The sequence below is a fragment of the Rhinatrema bivittatum genome, chromosome 2 (assembly GCF_901001135.1).
Source record: "Rhinatrema bivittatum chromosome 2, aRhiBiv1.1, whole genome shotgun sequence".
NCBI lineage: Eukaryota > Metazoa > Chordata > Amphibia > Gymnophiona > Rhinatrematidae > Rhinatrema > Rhinatrema bivittatum.
The window spans coordinates 289,657,220-289,674,516 of NC_042616.1; the positions used below are offsets into that span (position 1 = coordinate 289,657,220).

The following is a 17,297-nucleotide window of genomic DNA, read 5'->3' on the forward strand; positions in this document are numbered from 1 at the left end:
GCGTGCCACGGAGCATGACCCATTCGCGGCAAAGATGAAGGTCCCGGTGAGAGTGAGTGTGTGCAGAGGTGGGTGTGTGTGTGTGTGAGAGAGAGATTGTGAGCCTGGGGGGGCCATCAACATGCAGCATGTAACAGTGAACAGCTGAGAAAGTGCTCTGCTGCAGAAGGCCTTCCTGCCAGATTAGACTGGCTTCTTGGAAGACTCTCTGGCTACATCTAGAAAGACCTTCGCTCTCTCTGTCTGTCTCACAGGTGACCCGACAGTCTCATCCAAACCACACTAATATTTTCATGCACCCATTCTTGGGAGTGGATCACCTAAAATTTGGTACCCGGGACCTACAAACTCAGAAAAGCCCCCAAAAAATAGAGAAACATAAGAAAAGCAGCAAAAATTAAACTAGACAAAAAAAGGGAGCAAAATAAGGGAAAAAGAAGCCAATCACAATCAGCAAACGAAAAGAGAGGAAAAAGAGAATAAAAGAGGAAAAAAAATAGAGAAATAAATTTCCCTGGCTCCTAAACATTTTTGGTCAGCATCTAGGTTTTCTACATATATTTCAACCCTTGCTTGGGAGCATGACAATGCCGTTCTGTATCACAGAAACAGAATGTGCTGTATCTTCCATTTGGAGTCTGGGCATATTCCCATGAGGGGATAAGGGAACCCCACTTATAAGAACATGCCATACTGGGTCAGACCAAGGGGTAGATTTTAAAAAACTGCGCCCGCGTGTACTTTTGTTCGCACGACCGGCGCAAACAATAGTATGCTGGATTTTAACAGATACGAACGGCTTAAAATCAGGGGTTGGCGCGCGCAAGGCTGAGCAAAATCAGCAGCCTGCCTCCGTTCCCTCCGAGGTCGCTCCGAAATCGGAGGGAACTTTCCTTCCATCCCCCCACACCTTCCCCTCCCTAATGCACCCCCCCAGCCCTATCTAACCCCCCCTACATTTGTTGGAAAAGTTATACCTGCCTGAGGCAGGTGTAACTTACTTGCTTGCGCCGGGCCGGCTGACCATGTTCCAGTCTGGAGGCCACGGCCATGACCCCGGAATGCCCCCGAACGTTGCACCACCCCCCGACATGCCCCCTAGCAAAGCCCCGGGACTTACGCCCTTCAGTCATCTCTGCATCAGTCATGCCGAACACTGCTGGATTCTCTATGTCAACATAGGCTCGGCGCACGCAGGGGGAGGTTGGGGCAGGTTTTCTGCCCTCAAGTGTCCAACAAGCCCAGCATCCTGTTTCCAACAGTGGACAATCCAGGCCACAAGAACCTGGCAAATACCCAAAAACTAATTCTATTCCATGTTACCGTTGCTAGTAATAGCAGTGGCTATTTTCTAAGTCAACTTGATTAATAGCAGGTAATGGACTTCTCCTCCAAGAACTTATCCAATCCTTTTTTGAACCCAGCTACACTAACTGCACTAACCACATCCTCTGGCAACAAATTCCAGAGTTTAATTGTGCGTTGAGTGAACTGATTACTACTGTTCTCTGTACCTGAATGCAACTTGCTATGAGTTACCAATGAAAAGGTGACAGCTAAATCTAAATAAAATTAAACGCTAAAAAAACGGCCTTATACCTTTAAGCAAGATTTTTTTTCCGGGGGGAATTCTGCGCAAAAAAATATAAAGTTCTGCGCACAAAAACTTAAAATTCTCCATACTTTATATTGGTCAAAATAACACAATATACATGACAATCTTTAAGTTATTTCAAAAATTCCTAGAAGTTTCACACAGGGCTAAATTTAGCCTGCTTTTTGGGATGCACACCAACAACCTCTAGAAAAATAAACCTGTGTCCAATTTCTATTGGCTCTGACATCTCCTGAAAATTTAGCGTGGATCGAGTGCAAAATAAAAAAAAAAACCCCAAAAAAACTTAAGCAGCGTAACTGTGCTAATATTCATGGAATACGTGGATTCATCCCAAAAATAACTTTCTTGTGAACCTCACAGACCCTCTGACATTCCCCGAAAATCTTGAGGGGGGGGGGGGGAGAAATCAGATTCAAAATGACTGCATGCACTTATTGGTGGAATCAGTGGATCCGCGAAACAAACCCAGCAGGATGCTCGAGCACCCCCCCGTGGTAAACATTTGTTGCAGGATCAGATGTAAAACAAAAAAGGTACTGGAGTTGACAACTGTGTGTGTATTCGTAGATTATGCGGATCCAGGAAAAAGAAAATGCAGTGTCCAGCTCCTCCTGCCCCCTCCCATGCCGTGAAAATTTACCAAATAGGAATACCAAATAGGAACGTTATTAGTGGGAGACAGATACACACAGATTGGGTGATCGCATTAAGACTCCATCCTCTTAGAAATGTAAGGGCAATCAAGAAAATAAAGAAAGACACTGAGTCTACAAATCTACAACTTTTTTTAAAATCCTCATAAAAAGCGGTACAATATAAAGGCAGCAGGGCACAGCACTTTGATCATGCACTGCGCCCCAGAGTGGCTGTTCTCCCTGAACACACATGAATTTTTGTTTGTTCTGTTACTGTACTAACCAGTCCACAAAGAACTCCACGCAGCCTTCATGGGGTCTCTCCAGCTTCGGTGTGCCCATCTCAGCTTTTATTCCCACCAGAATGTCAGTCTGACCCTGCACGGGAGGCAGAGAAACCAATGAGCTTAGCAAAGTCATCCCCACAGCAAGGGGAGATGCTAGCAAATTACTTAAGCCTACAGGAAGAGTGGCCAGGGCTGGGAAAAACCCTAGCACCTAAGTGAGGCCTAGTACCATGAGGAAGGGAGGCGGAGAGCAGAAGCCACCGCCGTCTGGGCCATAAAGTAAAATGGTGACAGCATGGCCCGAGAGGACAAGCACTGGTGGCTCAGGCCAGAAAGTGAAGCAGCAAGCGCAGCCCAGGATGAAAAGGGAAACAGCAACAAAGCTCGGGTGGAATGGCAGCGGCTGGGGCCAGAAGCAGGCTTTGACCTGCGTAAGAAAAGAAGGAATTGGAGGAGAAAGGCCGGAGGGGAAAGAGTAAAAAAAAAGAAATGTTAATATTTAGGTAAAAAACAAAACAAAACATGAGTTAAAAAAATAAAAAATAAGAATTTTCCCTCAGAAATTTGGCTGGCACCTACATTTACATCTTTGCGTGAGCACACAAGCTTGACCTACCAGGCCTAGTTAGGCATACAAAGCAAGCTTGAGAAGTCATTGCCCTCCCCAAAACTCAGAATTCCAGCAGTCAATGACAAGCTTAGCAAATGGAATTTTAAGCTGGAAAGGGCATGGAAGTATTCAGGAGCCACTCAAAGACAAACTGAAAAGAGGGAGAAGGCAAGGTGGAAATATGCATTTCGTTTTATTTTTCTCAAACAAGATGGCTGGCTTTTCGAGATGGCTGCTGAAAGCTCTAGGAGGCAACATTGGTTAATTTGATGCCTGCTTTAACCAATCTGATTTTTCAATTTCTGGGCGTTTGATTACAAAAGGATCAAAATTAGGTCCATACTATACAATCAAAAATTTGCATGACAGCCAGAAGTGTTTGAGGCCAACCAGAAAACTCTCTGTCCTGCCTGATTTACAAATGCACGCAAACAGATTTGCTTTCGGATTCCCGGAACAGTCACAGCACATCTCAAATAGCAACAGGGAATGTCCGTTATAAAGCAATGCAAGAACAGAAGATATCAACAGTGACTAAAGGCCTGCTCCAGCACCTCCCCACTCACCAGCTTCACTCTGGCAGAGCCGCTCGTGTTTGACACCACATCCGTCTCCAGTTCAATACACCTGTAATCTTCACAGCTTCGGCCATCCAGTCGGAGGTCGTCCTAGACATTACAAAACACAACTATTGCAAAGCAAAATCTCCGATACATGGATTTATGGAACCAAAGAATGGGGTAAAACAAATTCACTTTGTGCTCACTTCTTGCCACAAAGCAGTTCACAGAATACCCAAACGCTCCTGGTCTTTTGGTAAATTGCACTTTATACAGCATTTTATGCTGCAATAAGACAAAAGAGCAATTTAAGAGTTCAATTCTTTTTATAAGGTAAATTTTAAAGACCTGCACACAGACGCATGTGTGCAAGTTTGCTGGCACGCGCACGTGCCAGCAAACTTGGATGGTCAAAAGGCAGAAGGTTGTCTGGCAGATAAACGGGAAGGGACCTGGGGAAAGAGATCTGGACTCTCACATTGGAAATTCGTACACAGGTCCATCATGTGGATACTCATTTCCCACTCTCTATGGAAGAAGTGCGCCATTATACATTATGGACCAAGCAGCGTAGATGACATCACATCCCGCCTAGTATAAAGGGAAGCTCAGAACTACCAGGTCTCCGGCTAGTTTTGCAGTGCTAATTGCTTCAGTGTGATCTTGGCTGCTCCAGCCTTACACACTCCTATCTGTTCTGTTTCTCTGCCTGGCCTGACTTCTTGTTCCCTTGACCTCAGCTTGGACCTCGAGCCCACTTTCATCTCTGCCTGCCCAGACCTCAGCCTGGCCACCAACCTTGTTTACTTCTACTTTCCTTGTACCAGGCCTGGAAAGCCCTGCCTGCTGCCAGGAACTGCGGGCTCAACCCAAGGGGGGAGGTGGCTGGTCAGGCAGAAGATCTAGAATGTAACAGTGGCCCAAGGGGCTCACTACTCTCCCCCTCTGAGACACCTTGGGACATTTCAGGGCGTAGAGATGCCAGAATTGGGCTCTCCAACGATGCCTGCTAGTCAACAGTGATTCCCTAAGGGAGGCAGTGCCCTGTGGTTCTCTGTGCCAGCGAGTCAAACACTATGCCTTGCCCCCTTTGGCTGACCATGGGGGCGGGAGGGAACTCACTTGCTCAGTGACAACAGTACCTAACTCAGGTTATGTTTGAAATAATTTTCTGTCTGAGAGTGGTGGAGCAGAAGCTCTCACCCTCTCCACCTCTTTCGGTATGCTTCAAATGTTATAAATAACAATGATACTGATGTTTTTTCAAAATGTGAAACTAACCTGTTTGATATTTCTTCTCCTGTCCATTCGCCTTTCTTAGATTTGAAAGTTTGCCTTACCCACACCTTACAGTCTCCCTATTACCTGCTACATTTTTTTGCAATGGAATAAAATCATACTGCATTGGTGGCCTTCCCATCACGCCTGTTTGACTATGCATTTGCCTCTCCAGAGAAACATCCATCGCTAATGATGACCACACAGACTTGTTGCGTCCGTTGGTCTCAGATGGCTTTGTCCGACATGCCTCACCTCTATTTCAGCCTTCTCCACCAGCCTCGGGAGAATGGCGTCCATAGCGTCTCCTTGCCGCACCCTCCGGCTTCCCCGGAGCGGCTCTGGCGCGGCATCCCGCCATGTTGACCTGAGGTCTCCTAGGGCGCGCGCACACGCACGCCTCATGTCTTGTAGCAGTGTTGGCGCGAACCTCGGGGGCGATCCCCTCGAGTGACGTCATTGCTTCCTTCTTCAAAAGGTTGCCCATTTGCTGACTCTCGCCGAGTTAGCAACAGATTGGATTCGCTCTGATCTGAAGCTGCTCTGCCGCTTCTACTCTGCTGGAAGCCACCTTCACCCTCCGGGGTTCTACTAACCTGGGTACCCACTCCTCAAGGGCCCTTTGCTCATTTCCAGGTGCCTATCCTAATTACAGGTACTTGCTCCTCGAGGGCCTGTGTGTCTATCCTGGTGCCTGCTACCAATTCTTCAACCTGCTGGAACACTACCTATCAGCTATAGAGAGTGAGTACTACTTCTCTCAGTCTGTCTGTCCATCTACAGCTCCTCGCTGCCCATCTGCATTGGGCCCTACACCACCATTGTGGAACGGGTCTCCTCTGCCGAGGATCACAGACTGTTGATATCTATCCTCGCTTTACTGCTCACTGGGAACTCTATCTACTCAGCTACCAGGGAGTGTGTTATAACATCTGCCAGTCTGTCTCTCCTACAGTGCCTTACTGGACATCTGCATCAGGACCTTACACCACCATTGTGGGACGAGTCTCCCACGTCGAGGATCACAGACTATTGCTATCTAATCCACTCTCTACTGCTACCTCTGGTGAACCAGACAAGCTGTATAATAAAAGATATTTTCTGTGTTTGTGCATCTGAGTCTAGCCCAGTGCTAAAGTTCCCTACGGGGCTCCTCCCCATAGGAGAAACCATCACTGTTGCCCCTGAGAATCCAACAAACACCTCAATATCATAACAAGACTACTGGATGAAATTTGCTGGACATTATTATTTATGCGCTTTCTGTATTTTCCGTGCTTTTTCGCTATATTTTTGTTGTTTACTGATTGCGCTATTCAAGCTTTGGCTTCCACTTCCCTTGCACAATCCAATAGTCAGCGTTCCACTTTCCGTACAAGACGGGAATGGAGTGTGTTGTCATTAGGGTCAATGGATCAGAAGATACTTAGATATACATGTAGAAATAATCCCATGGGAAAGTGAAACACTGAGCTCTGATTGATAGCCTAACGTTGCTTGACATGAAGAAATTTGAGCCACACTTCTGTAGTTTAGGATTGCTTAAACAAAGAAATCCTTAGATCACATGCTTGTGTTCTGCACAAGTCTCATCCCCTGCCTTAAATTCCTCAGTACAGAGGGAAGCAAATGTGCAAAGATATATGACCTGGATGTTGAGCTCCCAAGAGGTGGAGTCAGACTGCCACTGCTGGATACCCATGGAGCATATTCAGGGATGTGTGAAGATGTGGAATTAACTTGTAAATACTAATTCTTTATTTATCTTTTATATGATCTTATCTCTCATTCTCTGCTGTTCTGTGCATAAGCGTGTTGCTAACAATAGTATTGTTTTCTTTATATTTTTACCAGAAACCTTTTGTATTACACTGTTTTATAAAGTAAACTTTTCTACTGATCTCCAGTATATATGTTATCTGCTCCCCCACACAACTTACTACCAGTGACCCGCCCATTACATCCAACCACTCCATCCATTATATCCTTGAATCTTTTCTGGAGGAAAGCAAATGCAGAACTAGGAATCACGATATGAAACTTCGGGGGGGGGGGGGGGGGGGGGGGGGACTCAAAACCAATGTCTGGAAAAATTTCTTGACAGAGAATGCTCTTCCAGAAAAGGTAGTGAAGACAAAAACAGCAAACGAATTAAAAAAGAATGGGATAAACACTGTAGATCCTGAAAGGCTAGAGTTGCAAATTAACAGGGTCATGCATAAAAATGCATTATGGTGTTAACGCACGCGATAATGCTGGCGCATGGCGTGAATGCAAATTTTGGGAAGGGGCAGGATTAGGGAGGAGTTTGAGCAGGATTTATGAAAATGAGGGGCAATATCACATGGTTTTAACATCGGAAATAATTACACCTTTTTTCTTGGCATTAAGCTGTGCAATATGACCAAAATAGCTGTAACGCAATTCATAATACATTTTTCGAATTGCATTTTGGCCATTTCTGGCTGGGGGGAGAGAGAGAGAGAGAGAGAGCCTCTGGGGAAGTCCTCACAATATGCAACTATTTATATGCCTATAGGAGGGGCATCTAATAGCTGGAGGTGAGGTGTTGGTGGAGGTTTAGGGCCAGTTTTTCATGCAGAATGAGACATACATACAGCACAGTACACCTCGGTGTAGATTTGACATCATTTAGAGCGAGGTAAGTCTTGCAAAGTTGAAATTTTGTACTATCTCGCCCTAACTTGATGGTACCCTGTTATAGAGTCCATCAAGCTAGGGAGAGAGAACATAGTAGAAATTTCATCTTTGTGAGACTTACCTCGCTCTAAATGATGTCAAATCTACACCCGAGGTGTACTGTGCTGTATGTATGTCTCATGCTGCATGAAAAACTGGCCACATAACCACCACCACCTCATGCTATTAGATGCCCCTCCTACAGATATATAAAAGAGGAATTGAATTCAGATGATAACCAATGCTAGGCCCTGACTTTTACAGTCTGCTGATACTCATACATTAGGGAAAAAGCACATGTATTCTTCTATGGTCAAGTCCAAAAGCAAAGCACTTTAAGCAGCAGCATTATAGGAATTACCAGGAAGGTTGCTCACCCTGTAAAAATTTTGCTAGCAGTAATTTTGTTATGGGTTTGACAGTTACTTGGTTTTTATTTTTAATATTGCTACCCTTAACAAACGGCTTGGGGGCAACCTGCACGGTGCAGTACTTACTACCGTAAGAAGCTTGAAGGCAGACTGGATAGACCATTTGCCTTTTTCTGCCATCATTACTATGTTATTATGAAAAATCATGCATTCAAAATAAAAGCAAGCTTCACCAAATCATTCCCAAAACAACAACAACAACAAAAAAAGTCATGCTTCAAGAACTTGAACCCTCATGCTTCCTGCTCATGGCCTTTTGACTTTAACCATTTTGAGGCAACCCAAAACTTATTTGTCTGTGCATCATCACTACACGCTCCATGTAGCAGGCACCCTTCTCTTACAGGGCTGCGTACACCTTACAGCAGTACAGAAATGATTAAGAACCATAATCTCTAGGACATAAGCCCGAGGAAATGACTGCACCAACTCTATAGAAAGCAGCGCTGCACGCGTGATTTATTCGGCGGGCCTCTCCACACCCAGGAAGAGTTCAAACCGCGCCTCACCTGAACTCCGTGAGCGATGTAAACCTTCTCCGCCTCGCTCAGCCTCACCCACGCCATGCTGCTGTTGCTATCCCCCACCTTACGTCATCCATTCGCGACACCCCCCCCCATCCCCCCATCAGGCAGGACGGAAGAGCGACGGGCGGCGTCGCGGAAAAGAAGACGTTACGCGAGAAGGCGTGGCGGAGCAAAGCAGTGCCGGCGCCTGAGACCTATCGGAGGTGGGAGGGGCTAGTGTTGGAAACCCGAGCCGCTCCGGTCCCTGCTGGGGGGGGAGGGGGGGTTGTAGCACAGTAGCGGCCTCACAGGGAGAAGGATGAGGCGGTCACGTTAGTTTCTATACCGAGCAGGCGGCAGCGGCTTCGCTGCTGTGCATGGCTTCCGGACCCGGCCGCCCCTGTTAGGGAGAGCCCCCGTATGGTAGCAGCTCCCGAGAGGGGCGGGGCCTCGCCGCTTCCAGGAAGTGGCCGGAAGCGTGAGAGAGCGATTGGAGGAGGATTTTACCTGTGCTGCTTTCCCCTCCTCCTTCTCCTTTCTTCGGTCCCGGCGGGGAATGGCAGTTGTTCCTCTTCGGCTTCCGGTGACAGCGGACGGGTGCTGAGTTCTTTGTCTCCGGTGAATGGGATGGAACGGCGCCGTGGGACGCTGCTTCTGACAGGGGCCGGAGCAGAGCCCTGAGCACCTGTATCCCCCGTCCCCCCCCTCTGGGGGATATCTGCGGGCAGCAGACGCCTTCCCAGACTGCGAGTGAGTGCCGAGAAGAGTCGTGGGTTATGGGGATGAGCAAACTCAAAGTCTGTAGTCGTTTATTCTAATAAAATAGCTGGCACGGAGAGTTCCCGTAACTATACCTGTGCCGAAGAAGGTTGCGATGCCTGCTGCTGGCCCGGCGTAAAGCTTACCCAGAAAGGACCCAGAAGAGTATGTTTGCTATCTCAGGAAGGGCGTTGTGAGGTCATGTATAAAATCCGTAGCTAATTCTTACCAAATGAAAGGTAGCACTATGCAAAGATCCAGAAAGTTTGACATCGAAGTTTTGGGTTTTTTCCTGGCTTTGTTTTCATATATTCAACCAGACTGTGATGTTATTAGTATGTGGATGTCTTTAGCATGTGGTTTGTGCATGGTGAGGATTGAAAGCAACACAACTGTTCCTTTTTCATGTGCACTGGAAGTATCGCCTTATTATGGGTTTGCTTAGATTAAAATATGATTTTAAGAGGGTTTTTGGTATATAATGTAACCCGTCTGTTAGACATAGCACACTATTTTTAGTTTCACAACAATTTGTGCCATACCAAAGTTCTGTTTTGTCTTCTTTCCTAGTGCCAAGCTCGCTGTGTCTTTTTAGAGTAGGCTAGTGAGACAAGGTCAGAGCTAGACCTTAATTGTTAAGGCAGGGTTGAACTACCTTCTACTTGTTTGCATTCTCCTGTTTGCAACTGCCTACATCATTGATGTCCTAGAACTTCCTTTTACTACACTATGGGAAGAGGCCTGCCAACAGATCTGCCTGGAATAGTTTATTCCTGGTTAAAAGTATATGTAACCCCATCCCCAGGTGCAGATTGCTACTAGATGGGTCCATACAATAATTTGTTTCTATTTGGGGCTGGAACCACTCACTGGCTAACTCTCACAATCTCTCTTTCTTCCAGGGCTGGATTTACTTTCAGGACCCAATATGGTAGAGGTGACTCCTATTTGTTTTCCTTGGGAGGGATACACTTTTCCCCACACTGTGGATGCTTTGAGGGCCAGAAATGATAAACTGTAGACTTTTAGTTGAGTGTCCAAAAATAAGTCTTTATTGATGAGAAATCAGGTGAGAAATGCCACAACTCAACTTAATTCTTTTAGATTCCACATGTGACTATTACATTTCTTTCTTTTTATCTATGCAAGGGTCTCTCTACTTTGGTCCAGGGGCGAGGAAAACATTAACCATCCAGTGCTTGAATTAATGAGGTTCCAAGTGGGCAGGGATATCCTTTTTGGGACAGAAAATACCCTTCCAGCTGGACAAAAATCTATAAACAGTCTGCAAATATTACCAATTATCTCTCTTCCCAGGGATGAAGATAATACCATTGCTAGTAATAGCGGTGGTTAACATGGAATAGACTTGGTGTTTGGGTACTTGCCAGGTACTTCTAGCCTGGCTTGGCCACTGTTGGAAACAGGATGTTGGGCTTGATGGACCCTTGGTCTGACCCAGTATGGCATGTTCTTATGGGTGTCCTCTGATGTAACTCAAATTTAGTCTTACAGTTTCCTCAGTCCTTCTCGATCTCCCTCACTTTTCATGGATTGCAAGTTGGGAAGAGATCTTGGAACATGCAGCTCTTGATGGTCTTTTTTTCAGGCTAGGAGGAAGAGCTGGCAAAATCTTCCTCCCATATCTTCTAACAAAATGTCTCTTTATCCCAAAAACTGATACTAATACCAGAGTTGTTGCTTGCATTGGGTCACCATCTCCTATGTTCTCATCGAGGGTTGGGAAGGGCAGGTCTTCCCTAACCTGAGCAGCCCCAAAGACAAGATTTCCCCGTCCCTATGCTCTCGCAGGTTCCTATCATGAAAAAGGGTAAACCCAAAAACAACCCAGAGGAGGAGCTCCTAACCAGCCAGTGAGTGGTCTGAAAAAGGAGTACGCTCCCCTGACTGGGCCTGAAAAAAAGCTCCACATTATCTCCTAACTCTAACTCAAAGCTTCACTGCCCCCCAGAGCTCACTGTTATAAGCTACTTTTCTTAACTCTCAGGAAACGACCATCTCAGCACCCTCAAAGGGAGGGGCTGCATTTGAATGGTACCTCCCCTTATGTCTAACCTACACTAAACTTTCTGAATGCAGGAATACCTAGGTCATAATAGAGATGTAACCAAAGGGTCCGTCAAATATACAAGGACCACACTGAATTTTAAGAGTCTGATTCATCGATAAGTATTAGAGTTCATGGACTTTTAGTATGCATGTAAGATTCAAATTGACAGATCAATGGAACAAATTTATAATTGGTATTCACACAAAGTACTCTGACAGGCCAGTAATCCATATGTGAAGCACACAGGGAACTTGGGAGGTATTTAGTGCTATATAATGCATGGTCTAATGTGACTATTTAATTTGGGTCTATAGGTTGTTTTTTTTTTTTTGCTTTGTTTTTTAAGATTTTTATTGTACTTTAAACCCTGTAATTGCTTAATCATAAGAGGCTTTGATTTTGCAAGCAGCATTTAAAAAAAAAAATCAGTCCTTTAAAATATTTTTAATGTTGAACAGTGCTAATGGAAACATAGCTTTTAATGTTACTGCAGGTGCAAAATTCCTCCAGTGACATGACTGCGACCTGGTTCTAGTTGCCACAGCACTACTGGAATTAATTACAAGCACCATGTAATAAAAAATGCACAAAATGAAGGGCTGGATGTTTAAAACAAAGCCTATACCAAACTAGCAACCTCCTATAGTAAGAAATTACTGGTTTTATTCCTAAGAACATTAAAAAAACAAAACACTACTCATTTTGACACTTCAGGATTACTTTTTTTTTTTTCTGCTAAGCAGTGATTTTAAAAGGCTGTGGATGACATTCTGTAGAAATCCCTGCTCTGCATGTTTATATCACATAGGGAATCCAGTGCAGATGGTGTTCAGGCCTGTGTGAATGCACAGAAGTGAAATGGTGCTTGGCGTGCGGCAGCAGGTCTGCACTTCTAGCTTTTCACTTTGAATGAGAGGTGGATTATGTTTAACCCTGGGCCAGTGATGAAGCGTGATGTCATTTTGATTTTGGGTATGGAAATCCCAGCCCTATCATGGAAGGCAGCGAGAGTTTGTCGCACAGTCACAAATAACTGAGCTAAATCCTTTCCAGGCTGTAACTTTCTCTCTATATTGTTGGAGCCTAATGAGAGCCTTGGCATTCTCCTATATTAAAAAAAAAACAAACCCCGAAGCTGTGGAAAGCAAGACCAAGCTGCAGCAGGTGTAGCCAAGTTTGGGTGAATTTGATGTACAGAATGAGAGAGTTCTGGTCATTTACACAAACTGTTTATGAAAGGCAGGTAAGGGCCTGTCATTCCACATACTCTGCCAAGTTGCTATTATCCTACTTCTTCCCACAGGCCCTGCTTGTGCACCGTCTATATTGGTCTCGGATGTGGCTGAATTCTGTTGCTGCTTTGTTAGTAACAGCATGCCCTCCATCTCTGCCGGCAGACGATTTCAGGAATTTTCAACTCATCAGTAAATAGGTATTTCCTTGTTTTTCCAACCCCTCATAATTCTTCATCTTAGAGCATTTTTAAGAAATAGAAACACTTCCATAGTAGTAGAATTATGTCCTTAAATCGTGTCATTTAGTCCTGAACATTTTTTTTCGGCAGCAAGCATCAGAACCTTTGCAGGTTACGATTCCAGGTGAAAATCAGAAAGAAAGCAGTAAAGTTTTTGGAATAGATGAACTGGGGGGAGGGGATGTGCGCATTTTGCCATAAGAATATAGTAAATAGTGGTACCGATTGGTTTTCTTTCTGCCCGTCTCTGGGTGGTGGTACGGAAGGGTTTTTATTGTGCTGCCTCTGAATGAGGAGAGCTGTGCTCTCAGGGGCTGATGTAATAAGGCTTTGTAGGCTGAGCACACATTCCCCCCCCCCCTCATATTTGTGTATGTGTAACTTACTCAGAATTTAATAAGAAATTTGGTACACAAATTAGTGCATCACAAATTAGTGTATACATTAGCTACTGTTAAAGCAGGGAGGGGCATTAAAGCCCTGAAGACTTAACTCACTGTTTTGTTTTGGTTTTTTTAATGCTGGAAATTTTAACTCCTGAGTCAGAAGTGGAGTAATTTAACATGAATTCCTTCTCTGACCCAGGAGTTAACACACATTTCTGGAGCTGGCTAGGGTTGGTCTATGGTTCTGTGCCAGCATGGTGCCAGACGTGAAGGTTGCAGGTGCAGCGGCCCACCACAGATCCGGGAAACCCAAATTCAGAACCAAGAACTTGAGGTCCTGAAGCACACTAGAACAGCATCATAGACCAGAAACATGAGCTAACTAACTGTTGAGCCTAAAAAAAACCAAAAGGGTGTGAGCAGAGAGGTACCCAAGTTTGGACTGCCAAGCCGGGGGACTTTGTCCTGGGACTCAGCCTATCCATGAATACTCCCCACTCACCTAGCCCCCTCCTCCCCACACGATGCTATAGGCAACCCTTATATTTAGTTTACATGACTCCTGTTGGCTTCAGTGCCATGTCTTGTGCGCAGTGCACCTATCAGGGCATGTGTAATAAGATTGAGCACACATATATATTTTATTTTTTTTACTCATGAGCATGCATGTTTTTGTGTTAACATGCATTTGCATACCATTAGCTTACTGCATTAGAAGTTAACCTGTTGGGTTTTTTTTTAGCACACAAATAAAGTGTGTGCTAAAACCTAGCAGACATTTTTTACTTGCATTTTGTTACTTTGTTCCCTGAGAGAGTCTGCTACCAGTCTAAGAATCTGCTCTACCCGTTTGGGGCACAGCGTTAAGAGGTTCTGTGGACCACAGACAATGTTTCCATCTTCATTCCCAGTGCAAGTCTTGCACTTCCAGCTATGTGCCGAGGTGGACTCCACCAATGCCAAAGCACCTTTTGTGTCCTGTAGCTGTGCTCATGTCTGTTTTGTATTTTCAGCAGGCTGCTCCTATTATGAGTTTATATATAATTATATATATTATAATTAATAAAAATAATTGGCTTAGCAATAAATTGTTTTGTTTAAGTTAATGGTAGGGTAATGTTTTTAGCTATTTTATTGCATAATTGGGGTATCCTATGTTTTTGTATTTGGGTTTTTTTTTTTCAGTTTACTGTACATCTTTGGAAGATTTAACTGTAAAACCTGGAAAGTGATTCATAAATTTTATAAACATATGTTAAAAACCAAGAGTGGGTTTTTTTTTGTTTTTTTTAATGAATAACATCTTGTATCGAGGACCTGTCTGAAAGCAATGAACACTAAGCAAACAGAAAAGGGGAAAAATGTTTTGGGCATGGCATGAAGTGCCTTTTTTTTTTTTTGTAATCAAAACCTGACTGGTGTCATCCTATTTTAATCTGCTTCAGTTGGTAATTTTAAATAGCAGGCACTTTCTCTGTTCGTATCCAGATTAGTCCAGACTCCTGGTTTTGCCTCCCTGCCAGCAGATGGAGACAAAGTTTTACTGACATTGCAGCATTTAACACTGTGTGCCACCTGCAGCTCTTCAGTATTTCTCTGTCTCCAGCAGATGACAGATGGTGCAAAACCTGCAGTTGTGCAATGTGGTTACAGTTTTTGAGTTTGGAGCCTTTCTCCCGGGGGATTTTTGGGACCTAGTTGGTCCATCCCTGTCTGCTTGAGGTAGATGAGCTTGGGGGTTAGTGACCCTTTTTGTATGCTCAGCCCTTGCATCTGTGGGGTGTAAATCTGGTGGTCCAGATCGCTCCCCTTCACAGGGCCGCTAAGGCGGCTTCAGGCTCAAAAGTGTTTTTTTTTTTTTGGGAGGCATTTTGTTCCCTTGGCTGTTCTATTTTACAGCCAGAGGAAGAAGACACTTCATAAAGTTAACTTTTTTTTTTTTTTAATGTAAGGTCAGCTGTTCTTTGCCAACGACTTTCCCCTTGCTAGTTTTGGCAGCTGGGGTGTTGAAATACAAAAGTTTAAGGTGGTGCAATTTGTGCTGCACCGAGGTAAGAGATTTGACTGCTATAGGACGCGGGTCGGTCTGCCACACATGCAGCTCGGTGCGATCTCTGCTTGATAGAGAGGGGCTGTGTTCCAGCTGTGCATTGTGTGGGAAGAGCCTGTCTGATGGCTGGATGAATGCAAAAAGGCAGCGGCTGGCTTCCCCTTCATTGCCCGCAGTGCGTTGGGGCTTGCAGCTGGGAGAAGATCCTTTTCCACTCAGTGTGGGAACGGCAGCCATCTTGGATCCCTTGTCGGCCGTTCCCGTGCTGTCGGGGGGAGGGGGATGTTTGTCCCCAGCTTGTTCTGGCTCCAGAGGGGAGCAGGAAGGTTCTGAGGGGGAAGAAGTTCACACTATGCCCATGTCTGGTCCCTCAAAGCCTTTTTCTGCTGACTTTTTGTTACTGCATGAGGCCTGTTTGGCTAAACAGCAGGTAGTGTTGTCTGCTCTGGAGTGGGTTCGACCACCGGTGTTATATGGTAAGGGGTCCAAAATGGCTCAGTTTGCTACTAAACTAGTTTCCCCTGTCCAGAGGTTGTTGGATTCTTCTTCTTCTAAGTTGGCATGTGGTGGGGATGAGTCTGAATATTCGGATGGTTCTCCAGTGGGGGCAGGGTTCCTTCTGGGCATGATTTGCCAATGGATCCTGGTTCCGGAGGTGATGAGCAAGTGGATGATCCAGAGGAGGTTCTGGTCTCTGAGGGTGATGACCTTTAAAGTGGTCTGTCTTTTTTTCAGAAGGAAGAGTTGGGGCCCTTAATTCCTCAGGCTCTTCAAGAGCTTGGGGTCAAAGTGCCTCAGTAAGATTTGGATTTGGAGGGGGCTGATCCAGTCCTGGATCGGCTGAGGAGTCCAGCAAGAGCCTTCCCATACTACAAATCCATGAACAATCTGGTGGAAAGGGAGTGGGGGACTCCTGATGCAGGCCTGATGATGGGAAAAGCTATGGCGAAGCTGTACCCCTTGCCCGAGCAGACGGAGCTTTTCGCCCTTCCCAAGGTTGACGCTGCGGTCTCAGCGGTTACTAAAAAGACAACTATTCTGGTAGCAGGGTCCGCAGTGATGAAGGTGCAGGATCAAAAGTTGGAGGTGCTCCTTAAGAGGATTTTTGAAGTGTCTGCCCTAAACCTATGCGCTGCTATTTGTACTAGTTTTATGCAGCGGAATTGTCTGCACTGGGTTCAGCACCTACAGGAAAATCAACCGAGCTCTGGTGAGGAGGTGAGCAAAGCTAAACATGTAGAGGTGGCAGTTGCTTTTGAGGCAGATGCCTTGTATGACTTGGTAAGGACATCGATTAGAATTATGGGGTCTGCGGTCTCAGCCAGGAGGTTGTTATGGTTGCATAACTGATCCGCAGATGTGTCCTCAGTCTCAGTTGGTTTCTTTGCCGTTTAAAGGTAGATTCTTGTTTTGGAGAGGATCTGGAGCAGTTGATGAAAAACATAGGCAAGAATAAGGTACACAGATTGCCTGAGGATAAGCCTAAGGGTAAGGTTGGTTTTTTTTTTTTTTTCAGGTTTGGTCTCATTTTCGGGATAGCAGGAGGTCTTGCCCAGCTAGAGGAGCATCAGGGCTGCAGAAGCAATTCTCGTTCCAGGGTCAGTCCTGGGGGCAATCCTTTCGTGGGGGCCAAAAACCCTTCCATGACACCGCAGTGGGGAAAGTCCTCCCAATGAGTTGAGGCTGGTCCACTCCATCGTTCCTTGCATAGGAGGTCGCTTAGGGTAGTTTTACGGGGAGTGGGCCAAAATTACTCAAGATCAGCGAGTCCTCAGTATAGTCAGAATTTGCACACCCTATCCGAGATTTGTTTCTGTTTTCCCTTTACAAATCGTTAGTCAAGCAACTCGTGGTGTGGGAAATGGTAAGCTGGTTGTGGCAGCTAGAGGTGGTGGTTCCTGTTCCTTGCAACGAGTAAGTTATGGGAAGGTA

The 17,297-nt window shown here is 45.3% G+C and overlaps 2 protein-coding genes across 5 annotated transcripts in view; one reads left to right on the top strand and one right to left on the bottom strand.

Moving 5' to 3' along the window:
• The window catches only part of EXOSC7 (exosome component 7), a 30,307-nt gene extending 21,404 nt beyond the window's left edge, over positions 1 to 8,903 (bottom strand). The window contains exons 1-3 of the mRNA XM_029589609.1: positions 8,629 to 8,903; positions 3,717 to 3,818; positions 2,537 to 2,631 (exon numbers count right to left, since the gene is read on the bottom strand). Coding sequence (XP_029445469.1) covers positions 2,537 to 2,631; positions 3,717 to 3,818; positions 8,629 to 8,685 — 254 coding nt within the window. The 5' untranslated portion in view covers positions 8,686 to 8,903. The remainder of the gene's footprint in view (positions 1 to 2,536; positions 2,632 to 3,716; positions 3,819 to 8,628) is intronic.
• The window catches only part of ZDHHC3 (zinc finger DHHC-type containing 3), a 122,217-nt gene continuing 113,684 nt past the window's right edge, over positions 8,765 to 17,297 (top strand). The window contains exons 1-2 of one of the 4 annotated variants that reach the window (XM_029589606.1): positions 8,945 to 9,375; positions 12,759 to 12,887. The gene's annotated coding sequence lies outside the window, so the exon portion shown is untranslated. Of the gene's footprint in view, positions 8,850 to 8,944; positions 9,376 to 12,758; positions 12,888 to 17,297 lie in introns of those variants that run through there. The other 3 variants (XM_029589607.1, XM_029589605.1, XM_029589608.1) reach the window with 3 other exon arrangements.